This window comes from Schistocerca gregaria, chromosome 10 (assembly GCF_023897955.1).
Source record: "Schistocerca gregaria isolate iqSchGreg1 chromosome 10, iqSchGreg1.2, whole genome shotgun sequence".
NCBI lineage: Eukaryota > Metazoa > Arthropoda > Insecta > Orthoptera > Acrididae > Schistocerca > Schistocerca gregaria.
Window position 1 is genome coordinate 195,376,471 of NC_064929.1, and position 18,095 is coordinate 195,394,565.

General features: G+C 43.8%; 1 protein-coding gene across 1 annotated transcript in view; it reads left to right on the forward strand.

Moving 5' to 3' along the window:
* Positions 1-18,095, forward strand: part of LOC126293415 (uncharacterized) — a 170,088-nt gene that overhangs the window by 139,029 nt on the left and 12,964 nt on the right. Inside the window, exon 7 of the mRNA XM_049986638.1 lies at positions 11,752-11,867. Coding sequence (XP_049842595.1) covers positions 11,752-11,867 — 116 coding nt within the window. The remainder of the gene's footprint in view (positions 1-11,751; positions 11,868-18,095) is intronic.

Here is an 18,095-nt window from a genome sequence, read left to right on the forward strand (position 1 = left end):
TTGTGTGGAGTGTAGCCACGTATGGAAATGAAACATGGACGATAAATAGTTTGGACAAGAAGAGATTTCGAAATGTGGTGCTACAGAAGAATGCTGAAGATTAGATGGGTAGATCACATAACTAATGAGGAAGTATTGAATCGGATTGGGGAGAAGAGAAGTTTGTGGCACAACTTGACTAGGAGAAGGGATTGGTTGGTAGGACATGTTCTGAGGCATCAAGGTATCACAAATTTAGCATTGGAGGGCAGTGTGGAGGGTAAAAATCGTAGAGGGAGACCAAGAGATGAATATACTAAGCAGATTTAGAAGGATGTGGGTTGCAGTAAGTACTGGGAGATGAAGAAGCTTGCACAGGATAGAGTATCATGGAGAGCTGCATCAAACCAGTCTCAGGACTGAAGACAAAACAACAACAACAACAACAACGACAACAAAAATAAAGCTCCCAGAAGACGAGGAGGAAACAAAATAAAACTTTATGGCTCGAGAGACCTTGTTACGTTATTTCCGTGATTACAATATGGAGTCAAATTTGCAACAAGAACTTAGCAGTACAAGCTCACTTGTTACTGTGACATTGCACAATCTCTGGTCTGGACGCATGCACAGGTTCTGTTGGGAAGGTCTCATAAAGACATTTTATCATCTCTTGAAGCAAGCTAGTTCACAACTGATGTAACTGGTCCTTGAAATCCTATGTACTGGCGCTGGCACCAGGATTACCTATTGAGTCTTCTGCCATAGGAATCAAGGGATAGGATGTTGTTTGGTGACTTATATCCTCTTTCTACAAAACAACTGCACACAAATATTAACAGGGTTCTTTATTTACATAAACAAAAAGCTACTTAACTCCATGTGTTGTGATACAATCTCTTCACTAATAGTCCACGTTAGCCTCACTGCTAATGAAGTGCAAGCCCCACTATGCGATGAATGACCGACGCCAAAATAGGATGCAGATTGGTGCGCCAGTAACTGAGCGGGGTTGGCGACAGTTGTGGTTGGCGACAGTTGTGGTTAGACCCAGCTGAACAGGTAGGGGCCGGTCTACAGGGACACCAAACATGTAGTGCACAGCAGTTCAACACTGCTGCTGTAAAGATGGATTTCACCATGACAACGAAAGGGAAGCCTCTAGTGATTTATAACGGTTATCAGAAATATATTGGAATATACCAACAATGAAGGTATACGTTATTGGCGGTGGGTAAATGTAAGCAAGAGCTATAAAGGAAGACTATCCACCAGAAACAACTTAGTTTTAGGCGAAGGCAGCCATACATGTATTCAGGACGTCGCGACTGATGAAGTGTGAAAACATGTGGCAAACGCAAAAAGGCGTGCAAAAGAAACGGGCACTGCAATTTATTCTGTTTACACTTAAGAAGTAGGGCCGTTGTTCAATCAGGGATACGAAATCCTCACGTCACTGCCGTTACACAGGACTTCAAAACGATCGCTGCAACGCATGGGATCTACACAAGATCCGACCGATGCTGCAGGAACATTTCTGCAAGAACTTCATTTGCTAATGAATGATGGGAGCAAATTTTTACTTGCAGATGACGACTGTGGAATAAATGATGGGGATATTGGTGGTTGCCAGCAAAAGGGGAAAATACTGTTTAACACACTGCAATTACACTCCTGGAAATGGAAAAAAGAACACATTGACACCGGTGTGTCAGAGCCACCATACTTGCTCCAGACACTGCGAGAGGGCTGTACAGGCAATGATCACACGCACGGCACAGCGGACACATAGGGAGCTCCATCGCAGTCTTTAACACTGGTAGCATGCCGCGACAGTGTGGACGTGAACCGTATGTGCAGTTGACGGACTTTGAGCGAGGGCGTATAGTGGGCATGCGGGAGGCCGGGTGGACGTACCGCCGAATTGCTCAACACGTGGGGCGTGAGGTCTCCACAGTACATCGATGTTGTCGCCAGTGGTCGGCGGAAGGTGCACGTGCCCGTCGACCTGACACCGGACCGCAGCGACACACGGATGCACGCCAAGACCGTAGGATCCTACGCAGTGCCGTAGGGGACCGCACCGCCACTTCCCAGCAAATTAGGGACACTGTTGCTCCTGGGGTATCGGCGAGGACCATTCGCAACCGTCTCCATGAAGCTGGGCTACGGTCCCGCACACCGTTAGGCCGTCTTCCGCTCACGCCCCAACATCGTGCAGCCCGCCTCCAGTGGTGTCGCGACAGGCGTGAATGGAGGGACGAATGGAGACGTGTCGTCTTCAGCGATGAGAGTCGCTTCTGCCTTGGTGCCAATGATGGTTGTATGCGTGTTTGGCGCCATGCAGGTGAGCGCCACAATCAGGACTGCATACGACCGAGGAACACAGGGCCAACACCCGGCATCATGGTGTGGGGAGCGATCTCCTACACTGGCCGTACACCTCTGGTGATCGTCGAGGGGACACTGAATAGTGCACGGTACATCCAAACCGTCATCGAACCCATCGTTCTACCATTCCTAGACCGGCAAGGGAACTTGCTGTTCCAACAGGACAATGCACGTCCGCATTATCCTGTGCCACCCAACGTGCTCTAGAAGGTGTAAGTCAACTACCCTGGCCAGCAAGATCTCCGGATCTGTCGCCCATTGAGCATGTTTGGGACTGGATGAAGCGTCGTCTCACGCGGTCTGCACGTCCAGCACGAACGCTGGTCCAACTGAGGCGCCAGGTGGAAATGGCATGGCAAGCCGTTCCACAGAACTACATCCAGCATCTCTACGATCGTCTCCATGGGAGAATAGCAGCCTGCATTGCTGCTAAAGGTGGATATACACTGTACTAGTGCCGACATTGTGCATGCTCTGTTGCCTGTGTCTATGTGCCTGGGGTTCTGTCAGTGTGATCATGTGATGTATCTGACCCCAGGAATGTGTCAATAAAGTTTCCCCTTCCTGGGACAATGAATTCACGGTGTTCTTATTTTAATTTCCAGGAGTGTATTTCTTTGCCGATGGAATGTTCAAAAGCTCCAGCAACCAGTTTTGACCGTTATTTATTGTTCATGCTGATATTTCTAGGTCTGAGGAGGAAACACACAGTTCCAACCGTGTACGCCTTGCCACCCTATAAAAAGCGAGAAACATATGATCGCTTTTTCACAGCTGTTAAGAGCAATGTACGTGGATGGAATCCTATAGCTATCATGATGGATTATGAGGCTGCAATCAACCAAACAGTAACACATTTGTTTCGTGATGCAAAGATTAATGGCTGCAATCAGTGCTTGTGGAGGCAACTGCAGAAAGTGGCCTTGTTGCTGCCTACAAGGAAAACGAAGAAATTCGTTTTGACATAATACTGTGTTCCCCTTTGGCTCACATTCCCCTGGACACGTTAGATGATGGGCGGCTATGCACTCAGGAGAGTACACCAGATAGTGAAAAACTGCAAGAGTTTTATGTCTAACGCCACTCTTCCTTGCCCAACAAAATTCTGAAATAATGTAACCTGGCTGCACCGGAGGAGTGTGAATGTCCCTCAGCAGCTGCCCGGCCAGCACAAGCTGAGTGCTCAGTCGCAGCAAACGGCAGCAGGTAGTGGCCGAGCAGGTAATGGCGCAGCATTTACGACACACACTGTTCCAGTTCCTCAGCACCCCGGATTTCTCTCACAAGTGTCGCCACATGCCAGTTTCTCACAAGTGTCGCTTCTAACAAGTGTCTTCAACTCGACTGAGCTAGTGACCGAGCAACTGCGCTAGTGATTCAGACTGAGAATTGAGACCGGGACTGAGCCCACCGGTCATTGGCGGCGATCTAAATACTACGGTCGAGAGCGTGTTGGTGGCGTGTTGCTTGCGAGTCTGTCATTGGCCTCTCTCTTGATAGGCGCACTTGAACCAGTGCGTGCTATCGATCTTCTTGCTAAATCTTTGCCAACCAGTGTGCTGGCGACAGCTTGTACCACCACAGTACCTCAACATTATGCAGACAGTTCGGTTCATAGAGAATGTGTCACGTGTGGGCGAGCATTGTCCTGTTAAAAATAACACCACAGCACTCTCACATATGAGATTACATTTGAGGATACATAATGCCTATAACATACTGTTGTGCCTCGATACTTCCCTCACTCTCTACGAGCTGTGACCTCAAATCAAACCCCATGGCTCCCCAGACTATGACCCTGGGAGTAACACTGCTGTGCCGCTCCAAAACTTTGGAAGAACAGAACTGCTCTTTCAAGTCCACACCATACCCACCGTCGAAGGTCATCTGGGGTAGTGCAGAACCGCGAATTATCGGTGAACATACACAACGCCATTCATCTACAGTTATGCTTCCCAGTCACGGCATAACTCCAACGAAGCCATTTCTGTTGTGGTGTTAATAGCGTACAAATGAGATTGTAATTCCTACTCTGGTTGCTACCTCTCTACGCGTTGTGGTGTGGAATAACACACAATATCATAGGGAGTCCATTACTTGTGCCCAGAAGGCAGGTGCAGTTCTGAAGAGTTGTGATGTGCCTGGTGCACTGTATGATGGTTCTCTCTTGTAGTGGCCAGGCGTGTTCGCCTTCCCCTCATGTCCCCATGCAGTCCAATATCGGAGCAGTGTCAAATCCGAATGTCCAACAAAACAGTATATTGCACGGTTCGACCAGCCGGGCAAATGAAGATCCAATTAGTTTTTGGCGATACTATATCACACAGCAACGTGCCTACTGCTTGTACGTCACTGTGATGTCTCAACATCTTACGCTGCTCACGCTCCTTTTATACTCCTACTAAGCCTGGTAACTGCACTGAGCACAGACCGCATCCAGAGTAGACACGTTGTCAAAATTTTACCATTAGATTATCGACGTATTCGTAATAAAGTTCCCCAATTTATTGCCCTCCACAGAAGTTCTCGAGCTCAAATCATTCTTGGGACCCAGAGGTGGCTAAAACTTGTGAAGTCGAAAGCTCTGACATATTTGGCTAGTCGTGGAACGTATACGGAAAGACAGACCAGAGGCCATAGGAGGAAGAGTGTTCATTGCAGTTGACAAAAATATTGCCCCTATTGAGATAGAAGTTGAGTGCGACAATGAAGTTATCTGGTCGCTTATAACAGGTCTAGGTCTATTGTTGGATGTTTTTACCGGCCGTCCGGTTCTGCGGTGGTGGAAATTTTCCTCATGTCAGCACGTTGTAGCCGGCCGAAGTGGCCCAGCGGTTCTAGGCGGTACAGTCTGGAACCGCGCGACTGCTACAGTCGCAGGTTCGAATCCTGCCTCCGGCATGGATGTGTGTGCTGTCTTTACGTTAGTTAGGTTTAAGTAGTTCTAAGTTCTAGGGCACTGATGACCTCAGATGTTAAGTCCCATAGTGCTCAGAGCCATTTGAATCATTTTTTGAATTTTTATCTCACTGCAAGCTGGTATGGAAAAACGAACAGCGATGGAACATAAAACTAATTATGCTTCTTTTGGTTAGAATTGTTTTCCGTTTTGGGCTTATACTGACTACAAGTCTGATTCAATGTTACTTTTTTTTGCACTTTCCTGAAAACTGTGGCAGGTGTTATGCAATTACAGTAACTGTTTTCCCCCTTTATAAAGAGACAATGCGATGACATGTTGATTGATGATATTTTTTTAGGATTTCAGTGTGTTGTTTCTTCTTGGAGAGTGACCATCTGTCTTATTTTCTGTCATTTCACTCAGTATGGACCAAACAATAGTTTGTTTAGAGTTTTTATACAGACTAAAGTTAGAGGAAACGCTGTGAAATGATGAATGGAGCATGAATTAATCACTGTTCCACACGTTTATCGGTTTTTTCTGTAATATGCTACGACTTACGAGATGGTGGTTGGGGTGAGACCCTAATGGCGGAGCTTAATTTTTTTCACATTTCACCCTGTATTATGTCGTGCGTTCTTAATATTTATAATTCATTTTGCCGCTGCGTATCTTCTTACAGGTAACGTTACGATGATGTCAGTTGAAAGCAACCCTATCATTAGTTCTGCCGTCATGGGTAATCATCGAAGATCTATCGTTGCCAACTGCTGTCGCATAATTAGTTTATTTTTGTTAAAATATACTTTTCAACGCACCTTATGTTTTGTAGCTCACTATTAATGTTGATTCAGATTTGCTATTCTTGTTTGGAGGAAAACTTTCGCAGCTGTTCAGCTCCGTATACCTGCGCAATTTTTCATCGCCACTTAAGATCTTCCATGATTAAGTTTTGCAAGAACTTTGTTTCTTTATAAGAGCGGTTTTGTATCCAATTTCCGTGTCTAAATGAACGACCAGACAATGTACCAACACGGAATGAACAAAGTATTGACATGAGAACTTTCATGTCACCACAGAGGCAGTAAACGCACAGATACAAGAACTTCAATTTAACGTAACCACAATTGGTTCCTACTCATTACGTTTCATGGAAACAGTTCTGTGGCCGTCATGAGATAACAAAACTGCTCAGTCATAGCTTACTTTGGACCTAATTACACGTACTAAATCATACGCCCACATTGACGCTTCTGTTCTTAAAGTGACTAAATATAAACATATATTTGAACACATAAAACTCATTTGTTTTGCCCTTTTTTTTTACTAAAGTGTGAAATGAGACGGCTCGTACTGCTTATTTCTAACAGTCTTTATTATATTTGTATTTGGGTCAGCCAGTGCGAAACTTTAAGCCATGCTGAAAGTTCAAATGAACCTCGTTGTTCTGGCGAATAGAGTCAGTATTCTTATCAGCACGCTCTCAGCAAAATTTGCGGTCTCTATTTTATGGGAATCAGTTTTAAGTGTGTTGTCTTTTGGAGAACAGTCAGTTTTACTTTCACCCGAATATTACAATCTGAAAATATTCTTTCATTTATCGAAAATGATCTTAGAACCCGGTTATTCAGATGGCGATTTTCCATGGCAGGAAGATAGTTACAGTTATTTCTGACAAGTGGTGACTGCTGTGACTGGACCCACAGCAAAAGCAATAAACAGTGAAAACAGCTTCCAGTGCTTTTGTCCAACTAGACGTTGTCAGCCAAGCTAAGCTTTCGTTGGGTCTGGAAAAGAAATTTCATATTCAACTTATAGTACTAGTTTTGAGTTACGGCTGTTGGACTTGAACTTGTAATATGATTCCATTCAAAAAGTGAGGGTTGCTCGCCGGAGAATGGACAGATATGTGAGTGGAATTCCCAGGATTCAGAAAAAACTAAGAAATGTAGCCAAGCTAGTGGATAGTCGATGGAGGAAGGAATTCTTTTATCGAGTTCTAAGATGTAGATGAGAACCGAGATGACAACATAACGAACGAAATGTGGGCAAAAACGTTAGAAATCGTTCGGAAGCAGCATGAGTCCATGTATCAGGAGAAATGTAGACGTGGTCTTTGTACAGTGTGGATGTCAAGTGGCTGATGAAGACTATCGTGATCATCTAATAGATATAAATCAAAACACTAATAAGTCTTTTTATATGAGGGCATGCTGAAAAGTAATGCTTCCGAATTTTTTGTTCCATTTTCAATATCAGTTGAAGTATTACGTAGCATGCAAATTTCTCGGTCGACTTACCCGTTTGGATGACGCTAGTAGGAGTATTGTTTTACCCAGACGTGTTTCAGCACTTATTGTGCTATCTTTAGTGGTTCACTTTATTCGGAAAAAAGGTGATTGTTAGCGTTTGTTTACATACCTTACAAAACGTGATTGTTTATGTTTATAATACATTTCCGAACGAAAATGAACATGTATCGCGTTATTTTGCGCGTTACTTACGGCTTTGATAATGTTGTCCTTGTCTCCTTTATATGTGGTGTGCTAACACGCTTATTTCTACCGTTTTTGTCGTTTCACCGGCATTTTCAGCGTGTTACCACGCCACAAACAAAGGAGACAAACTCCGTAACATTAAAGCCGTAAGTAACGCACAATAAACGAATACCTACGTCTTTCCGTGCGAACTCTGATATCCTTTATTGTACAAGATGAGCACAAAGTCTTGTCCTGATTGTAAAAATTTGTAACAGAATAACTGTTTGACATAATTAGTTACATTTGATGCCGTTACATAAATTAGTGTTACAAGTTGTGACCAATAGATGGCGCTAGCGCTCCACAACACCGACGAGGTCTGTTAGGTGACGTTAGTTGCTGGCGAAATGGCGTCGAAGCAGGAGAAAGCGCAATGTGTGCTTTGGTTTCACGAAACGAAATCACCCATCAGTGTTCAGCGTAAATTTCGGGCTTCTTATGGACATAGACCTCCTGACGTTAAATAAATAAAGCGATGGTATGCAAAGTTTAACGAAACAGGCAACGTTGAAGATCGTCCTCGAAGTCGCAGGTCTCGTGTGAGTGATGCAACTGTTGATCGTGTCTAAATCAACTCGTCAAGCATCACGTGAACTTCAAATACCGCAAGCAAGTGTGGTGAAGATTCTTCATGAAAGGCTTAGGTTGCATGCTTACAAAGTGCAAATCGTGCAGGCCTTGCAACGGAATGATTTGCTGACACGTGCTGAATTTGTAACTGAGATTCTGAAGAGTATTGATGGCACTAACGATTACTTAAATCGCATATGCTTTACCGATGAATCCAACTTTCATGTCAGTGGAATGTAAACAGGCATAATGTCCGTATATGGGGTTCAGAGTATCCACATGCTACTGTACAGTTACATCAAGACAGCGAAAAAGTGCATGTTTGGCGCGGCCTCACGCAAAAGGTTTTTGGGCCGTTTCTCTTCGAGGAAAAATCCATTACCGCTAACATTTACTTAGACGTTTTGCAACAGTTCATTGCCCCGCAGTTAGAAGAACATCAACCATGGATACTTTTCCAACAAGTTGGAGCACCAACCCCCCCCCCCCCCCCCTCTTCCCCCCGCCCCAACTGGATATTGATAGTGCGTGATTTCCTGGATGAAACATTTCCGGATCGGTGAATTGGAAGGAACGGTCCAACACCCTGGCCACCCCTCTCTCCTCACATTACGACCCTTGACTTCTTTGCTGGGGTTATATCAAGGACAGAGTCTTCGTCACACCAGTTGCTTGACGTCGACACACTGAACGCTAGGATACAAGCTGCTGTGGCTACTGTGACAGAAGACATGTTACGAAAAACCTGTCGGGAACTGGAATACAGCCTCGACATTCTCCGAGCTACCAATGGAGCATACGTTGAGGTTTACTAACTTAAGTGGTCTTAAAAAAACAAAACTAGTGACACTAACCTATGTAACAGCATAAAATGTAAATTAGTATGTGAAACGGTTATTCTGTAATAAATTGTTATAATCAGGGCAAGACTTTGTGCTCACCCTGTATTAAGACGATCGTTTCTCTCTATGTAGGTCGGCGTCAACAAAATATTTTTGCATTCTGCGAAGAAAGTTGGCGATTGAAATTTCGTGAGAAGATTCCGCCGTAACGGAAAACGCCTTATTTTAATTATGTCCAAGCCAAATCCTGTATCTTCTGTGAACTTTTGTGATCTATCCCCTTAAACTTATCTGATAAGGGTCCAACACCGCGCAGCAGCACTCTAAAAGAGGACTGTCAAGCGTAGTGCAGGCAGTCTCCTTAGCAGATCTGTTACATTTTCTAAGTGTCCTGCCAATAAAACGCAGTCTTTGGTTTGCCCCCACTCCAACATTTTTTGTGTGTCCTTTCCATTTTAAGTTGTTCGTAATTGCAATTGCTAGGCATTTAGTTGAATTTACGGTCTTTAGATTTGATTTATCGTGTACCCATTGTTTAATGGATTCCTTTTAGCACTCGTGTGGATGACCTCACACCTTTCCTTAGGTTGAATTGCCAATTTTTGCACCATACAGACTTCCCTTCTCAATCGTTTCGTAATTTATTTTGATCTTCTCATGACTTTACTAGACAACAAACGACAGCATCAGCTGCAAACAACCTAAGACGGCTAGTCAGATTCTCTCCTAAATCGTTTATATGGGTAAGGAATAGCGAAGGGTCTATAACAATATCTTGTGGTACACCAGAAATCACTTCTGTTTTACTTGATGACTCTCCGACAGTTACTAAGAATTGTGACCTCTCTGACAGGGCCGGCCGATGTGGCCGAGCGGTTCTAGGCGCTACAGTCTGGAACCGCGCGATCATTCCGGTCGCAGGTTCGAATCCTGCCTCGTGCATGGATGTGTGTGTTGTCTTTAGGTTAGTTAGCTTTAAGTAGTTCTACGTCTAGGGGACTGATGACCTCAGATGTTAAGTCCAATAGTGCTCACAGCAATTTGAACCTACTCTCACCATACGGAGTAAAGCCCACGTAGGAAGTCACTGATCTCACATGACTGAACCATTCTGCTGTTTCTGCTTCTCTGCTGACAATGCAGTACTCCCCACCCCCGTTTTCACTGTCAGGTCCACTCCTTGTGACATCTAGAGATCTATTCCACATTACTTAGGGGTTTCTGGATATTTTTGGTTAGTTACTGAGTGCGCGCAAGATGATGGTCTGTGAAGATGACTTATACAGGGGTTTTCATAAGTGATTGTCAATATTCAGCGATATGACAAGAATGATCATTAGAAACAAAAAAAGTCAACATGGGTTCTAAAACGCGTACCATGAGAGCTATGAGGAATACTTGATCTTCGATACTGTGAAACAGTCCGCAGCTCGTGGTCGTGCGGTAGCGTTCTCGCTTCCCGCGCTGGGTTCCCGGGTTCGATTCCCGGCGGGGTCAGGGATTTTCTCTGTCTCGTGATGACTGGATGTTGTGTGATGTACTTAGGCTACTTAGCTTTTAGTAGTTCTCAGTTCTAGGGGACTGATGATCATAGATGTTAAGTCCCATAGCGCTCAGAGCCATTATTTTACTGTGAAACAAATATCTACCAAAACAAGAAAAAATGCCCAGTAAACATGTGCTCTAAAAGGCCTACCTTAGAGCTATGGGAACTTGTTATTGTAAGAGTTGTGCTTCAGAGTAGTGAAAATGAAGTACTCAAACTCTTAAGGTATAAATTTTAGTGCACTTGTTTCTCTGTACTTTGTTCTTGTTTTGGTCCAAACTACCATTTCCCAAAATATGGAAAGCAAAGAGCTTGCAGTAGAAGAGATTTGTTTCACAGTATCGAAATTAAAGAATTGCTCACATTCAGTTGACTTTTTGTTTCGAATGATCATTCCTGTCATGTCCCTGAATATTGACCATCACTTCTGGAACGCACTGTATTATGAATGTGAGTGTGCACTTTCTCAGTTATTCTCAGATTTAAATAAGTATGTGGCTCACGTTTCAACGAGCCGAGTGGTAGAGGTCTTTGACAGCCAGTTGCTGTTCTTACTCAAACAACTTCTTCTCACCATGTTGCCTTTTTCACGGGTACTCTGTGTCTTGTCTACAGCTGAATCAGCATAAGTTGATCCCTGACAGTTAAAGTGGGCTTGACTTGTTAGCTTTCAGGGCCTATGGTAACCAGTAATGTCACTCGATTTTGTAAACACTCCTGTGGCAGAGCCTCAGTATTGTCACAGCTCTGTAGAAGGCTGTTGTTTTCGCGTGTAGCCATTAGCGCTTCGCAACTGAAAACTTGCAACAGCGCTACGATCTGTCAAGGGTCATCTTACGCCATCTCGTATGGTGGCAGCTGGCTGCACGCCGGCAACACCGCCCCCTGGCACTGCAACCTGTCAGTCACCAAGTTATTTTAATCAGAGTATACAATGCTCCATGTCCGATGCTAATGGTCGCATTACTAATTTTCCGGCAGGCGAGTCTGTGGTGGCACCAGGACGAGTTTCCACTGTGCGGGGCAGTCGTCATTGATGAGCGGAACCTGGTCACCGCCGGACACTGCATATACGACGGCATCATGAGGCCCACCAGGTCAGTTCACCGTGTGGGACACTTTACTGTACAGTCTTTCTTCCTCTCTGTTGTTGGTGCTTACAAGGGATGGGCTAAACTACAGTATTGGTCATTAAAACTTCAACGCCAAATAGAAGAGCAAATAATATAATTTTAGTTATTGTTGATATACAGTACTAAACTTCATATGGCGAGAGAATAGCTCTGACATTTGACACAGCCTCGGTGCTTGTGCGTCGCGCATCCACGACGGCCAATCAGATCGTGAGCTTTTGTTTACGTTAGGGGGAGGTTACCATGAGAAAAACATTGAATAATCAACGAAAGGATAATGTTCTATGAGTCGGGGCGTGTAATGTCAGAAGCTTGAACGTGGTAGGGAAGCTAGAAAATCTGAAAAGGGAAATGCAAAGGCTCAATCTAGATATAGAAGGGGTCAGTGAAGTGAAGTGGAAGGAAGACAAGGATTTCTGGTCAGATGAGTATCGGGTAATATCAACAGCAGCAGAAAATGGTATAACACGTGTAGGATTAGTTATGAATAGGAAGGTAGGGCAGAGGGTGTGTTACTGTCAACAGTTCAGTGACCGGGTTGTTCTAATCAGAATCGACAGCAGACCAACACCGACAACGATAGCTCAGGTATACATGCCGACGTCGCAGGCTGAAGATGAACAGATAGAGAAAGTGTATGAGGATATTGAAAGGGTAATGCAGTATGTAAAGGGGGACGAAAATCTAATAGTCATGGGTGACTGGAATGCAGTTGTAGGGGAAGGAGTAGAAGAAAACGTTACAGGAGAATATGGGCTTGGGACAAGGAATGAAAGAGGAGAAAGACTAATTGAGTTCTGTAACAAGTTTCAGCTAGTAATAGCGAATACCCTGTTCACGAATCACAAGAGGAGGAGGTATACTTGGAAAAGGCCGGGAGACACGGGAAGATTTCAATTAGATTACATCATGGTCAGGCAGAGATTCCGAAATCAGATACTGGATTGTAAGCCGTACCCAGGAGCAGATATAGACTCAGATCACAATATAGTAGTGATGAAGAGTAGGCTGAAGTTCAAGACATTAGGCAGGAAGAATCAATACGCAAAGAAGTGGGATACGGAAGTTCTAAGGAACGACGAGATACGTTTGAAGTTCTCTAACGCTATAGATACAGCAATAAGGAATAGCGCAGAAGGCAACACAGTTGAAGAGGAATGGACGTCTCTAAAAAGGGAAGGAAAACATAGGTAAAAAGAAGGTAGCTGCGAAGAAACCATGGGTAACAGAATAAATACTTCAGTTGATTGATGAAAGGAGGAAGCACAAACATGTTCCGGGAAAATCAGAAATACAGAAATACAAGTCGCTGAGGAATGAAATAAATAGGAAGTGCAGGGAAGATAAGAAAAAATGGCTGCAGGAAAAATGTGAAGACATCGAAAAAGATATGATTGTCGGAAGGACAGACTCAGCATACAGGAAAGTCAAAACAACCTTTGGTGACATTAAAAGCAACGGTGGTAACATTAAGAGTGCAACGGGAATTCCACTGTTAAATGCAGAGGAGAGAGCAGATAGGTGGAAAGAATACATTGAAAGCCTCTATGAGGGTGAAGATTTGCCTGATGTGATAGAAGAAGAAACAGTAGTCGATTTAGAAGAGATTGGGGATCCAGAATTAGAATCGGAATTTAAAAGAGCTTTGGAGGACTTTCGGTCAAATAAGGCAGAAGGGATAGATAACATTCCATCAGAATTTCTAAAATCATTAGGGGAAGTGGCAACAAAACGACTATTCACGTTGGTGTGTAGAATATGAGTCTGGCGACATACCATCTGACTTTCGGAAAAGCATCATCCACACAATTCCGAAGACGGCAAGAGCTAACAAGTGCGAGAATTATCGCACAATCAGCTTAACAACTCATGCATCGAAGCTGATTACAAGAATAATATACAGAACAATGGAAAAGAAAATTGAGAATGCGCTAGGTGACGATCAGTTTGGCTTTAGGAAGAGTAAGGGCACGAGAGAGGCAATTCTGACGTTACGGCTAGTAATGGAAGCAAGGCTAAAGAAAAATCAAGACACGTTCATAGGATTTGTCGACCTGGAAAAAGCGATCGACAATATAAAATGGTGCAATCTGTTCGAGATTCTGAAAAAAGTAGGGGTAAGCTATAGGGAGAGACGGGTCATACACAATATGTACAACAACCAAGAGGGGATAATAAGAGTGGACGATCAAGAAAGAAGTTCTCGTATTAAGAAGGGAGTAAGACAAGGCTGTAGCCTTTCGCCCCTACTCTTCAATCTGTACAACGAGGAATCAATGATGGAAATAAAAGAAAGGTTCAGCAGTAGAATTAAAATACAAGGTGAAAGGATATCAATGATACGATTCGCTGATGACATTGCTATCCTGAGTGAAAGTGAAGAAGAATTAAATGATCTGCTGAACGGAATGAACAGTCTAATGAGTACACAGTATGGTTTGAGAGTAAGTCGGAGAAAGACGAAGGTAATGAGAAGTAATAGAAATGAGAACAGCGAGAAACTTAACATCAGGATTGATGGTCACGAAGTCAATGAAGTTAAGGAATTCTGCTACCTAGGCAGTAAAATAACCAATGACGGACGGAGCAAGGAGGACATCAAAAGCAGACTCGCTATGGCAAAAAAGGAATTTCTGGCCAAGAGAAGTCTACTAATATCAAATACCGGCCTTAATTTGAGGAAGAAATTTCTGAGGATGTACGTCTGGAGTACAGCATTGTATGGTAGTGAAACATGGACTGTGGGAAAACCGGAACAGAAGAGAATCGAAGCATTTGAGATGTGGTGCTATAGACGAATGTTGAAAATTAGATGGACTGAGAAGGTAAGGAATGAGGAGGTTCTACGCAGAATCGGAGAGGAAAGGAATATGTGGAAAACACTGATAAGAAGAAGGGACAGGATGATAGGACATCTGCTAAGACATGAGGGAATGACTTCCATGGTACTAGAGGGGGCTGTAGAGGGCAAAAACTGTAGAGGAAGACAGAGATTGGAATACGTCAAGCAAATAATTGAGGACGTAGGTTGCAAGTGCTACTCTGAGATGGAGAGGTTAGCACAGGAAAGGAATTCGTGGCGGGCCGCATCAAACCAGTCAGTAAACTGATGACCAAAAAAAAAAAAGCATGGAAATACCCCAGTGTTGCCATAGTGCTGGGTGACTACTGCTTTCGCTCAGTTGTGCCACGTGCTACGTTTAGGTTTGTGTGTATACATGCGCATTCCGCTACTTCTGTGAATTTCTTGCCATGTGTGTAAGTGGAAAAGTGTGTATAAGTGTAAAATGGCTTCCTGTAGTGTAGAGAAGAGGGCATTCAGGAAATGAGCTATGCTGAAATCCCAAGCATGCGAATATATATACAGATTGCGTCTTTACTTGGAAGGGGAAAGGGACAATGCTGGGCCTTTGATATCAGTGAGTCAAGTGGTTGACAGAGTGGCAGAAGCATTGAACATCTCTACAGCGACAGTGAAGAGAGTCAAGATGATAAAAGAGGCCGCCAATTAAGCTGCGAGCCCTGTTATTGTGACGCTTGGAAAGTCAAAGAAGAGATTGTGTCGTGTGACTGAAACAGACAACTCTGACGAAAGTGCTATCAGGCAACACATATACACGTACTACAGCAGGAAGGAGTGTCCAACACTTCAAAAGTTGATGGCATCGCTGTCGGACAGTTGTTTGTTCACAGGCGGACTAACAGGTCTCGCCAATGTCCTGAAGAAAATAAAAATGGCTTCCCTTGGAGAAAGTTCTCAGGACGAAATGTATTGCTGGAACACGGAGACAGTGTTGATAGCAGTGAATCCGGAAAATGTAATATGGATTGACGAAACATGGGTCAATGTGTGTCATGCACATTCCATCGCGTGGACAGTCTACACGCACCACGGAACTATGAGTGTGCCAACTGGTATAGAGGGCGACTAATTAAAGTTCATGCTGGCTCTATGACCGGTTTTGTGCCCGGTGCTCTGATGATGTTGCAGTCAAACTGTCGACTACCACGAGGAGATGAATGCAGATACATTCAAAGACTGGTTCGTTACTTGTTTGCTACCAAACATCAGTTCCGGTAGTGTTTATAATTAACAATGCGCCGTACCATTCTGTATAATTAAATAAGGCATCAACAGCTGCTGCAAGGATAGACGAAATAGTCAGCTGGTTGAAAGATAATAAAATAGGCTTTCAACAGAATATGCGCAAAGCGGAATATCTGGAATTAGTGAAACGATACAAGCCACAGAAGATGCATTATGTGATGGATACATTAGCAGAGAACCACGGCCACAAAGTTATACGTCTTCCACCGTACCACTGCCATTACAGAGCAATTAAACTCACTTGGGCTCAAATAAAAGCAGATGTTGCGGAGCGAAACAAAACCTTTACGTTTCGAGACACAGAGACGCTGGTAAATGAGGCTGTCACGCGAATAAAACCAGAAAATTGGAAGAACGTCGTGAACCATTTGTGGAAAGAGATTACGAGCTCAAACGTAGAAGGTGTAATAGAAGAATCCGTTCATAATATTGTAATTTCCTTATCAGACAACGAGGACAGCAACAGCGAAGATACCGAAGACTGTGTGGTCGTGACGAGAGGTGACCAATCAGATAATGATATTGTGATTTCTGTTCCTCCTCACGAAAAATAGAGGTGATGTTATTTGATATTTTACATGTGCAATTTGATTTACCTTGTTAATGCTGAAAATCTGATTGTGTGTAATTTTTATTTTGGCTGGAACGATAGTAATGGTAATTTTTTAGTGATGTCACCGCCGTTTGATGGTAACAATTTTTATTTTATTGTTATACGATTCAGAGCTCGGCAATAGACCAATTTCAAATAGGGCAACATATAAACGTCAAAAGATATTAGACTGGTATGAAATACAGCGACATCTAAACCATATAACAATAAAATAAAAATTGTTGCATTCAAATGGCTGTAACATCATTAAAGAAAAAATTTGTGTATTGTGTAAGGAGACAAAAACTGGTAGCACATGTGAAAAAATATTCTAATAGGAACACATCGGTCAGTAGAATGCTACCCCTACAGGAATGCTGCAATGAATAACGTGGCATTGTTAGGTTCTAAAGGAGCCGGGTGTTGCCCAGGCCAAAGGGTGAGACAGGAAGATCTGTCACCCCACTCCCCCCGCCACTGGCTGGCTGCCTGTCCGTGTCGAATACTGGCAACCGCACTGTCAGCTGTCAGAGCCCCTCTCTCGATGTACGGAGTACAGCGAACCCTGCAGCTTTGCAATTGCTAAACAAGTGTGGGAACTGGATACACATCCTATACTTGTTCTCCGTCCTGTCTGTCTGTCCATCTCCTCCCCCTCCTTATTCCCATCTATCCTCCACCTCTTCCTCTCCTCAATCCTACACCTCTTCCTCCCTCTACCTTTCTCCTCCTCCTCCTCCTCCTCCTCCTCCTCCTCCTCCTCCTCCTCCTCCTCCTCCTTTGTCCCCTCTATTCTCCTCCTCCTCCTCCTCCTTCCTCCCCTCCTTCCTCCCCTCTATCCTCCCCTCTATCCTCCTGTGCCCCCTCCCCCTCCTTCCTCTTATGGTCCGCTCCCCACTGTCTCCTCATCCCTCCTCAATCTGATCTTGAGCCCTTTTATTGTTACTGTAAATTAATATTCCACTGTAATATTCTAAATCATAAGCCATAAACACTACTTCTGTTTATTGTGAAAACCAACTGTGAGAATGGTTTACCTTTAAATATATATACTGAGAAATAACATGTATCTGGAAGGAACAACATCGTTGTGTATACAGTTTATCTCAAATTTGCACTACTGGCCTTTAAAATTGCTACAGAAGCGAAATTTAACCGACAGGAAGAAGATGCTGCGATATGCAAATGATTAGCTTTTTAGTCCATTCACACAAGGTTGCCGCCGGTTCATTTCGTATATTCTTACAGTCGCTCAACGACAACACCTTCCCACACACCACAGCATCATCAGCAAACAGCCACAGATTGCTGCTCGGCCTCTGTCAGATCATTTGTGTACATAGAAAATAACAGCAGACCTACTATACTTCCATGGGGCACACCTGAAAATACCCTTCTCTGGCAAATACTTTCCCTCAATGGTAACATTGTGGGTCCTGTTCATTAATACGTTTTCGAGCAATCCACATATCTGGGAACGTATTCAGCATGG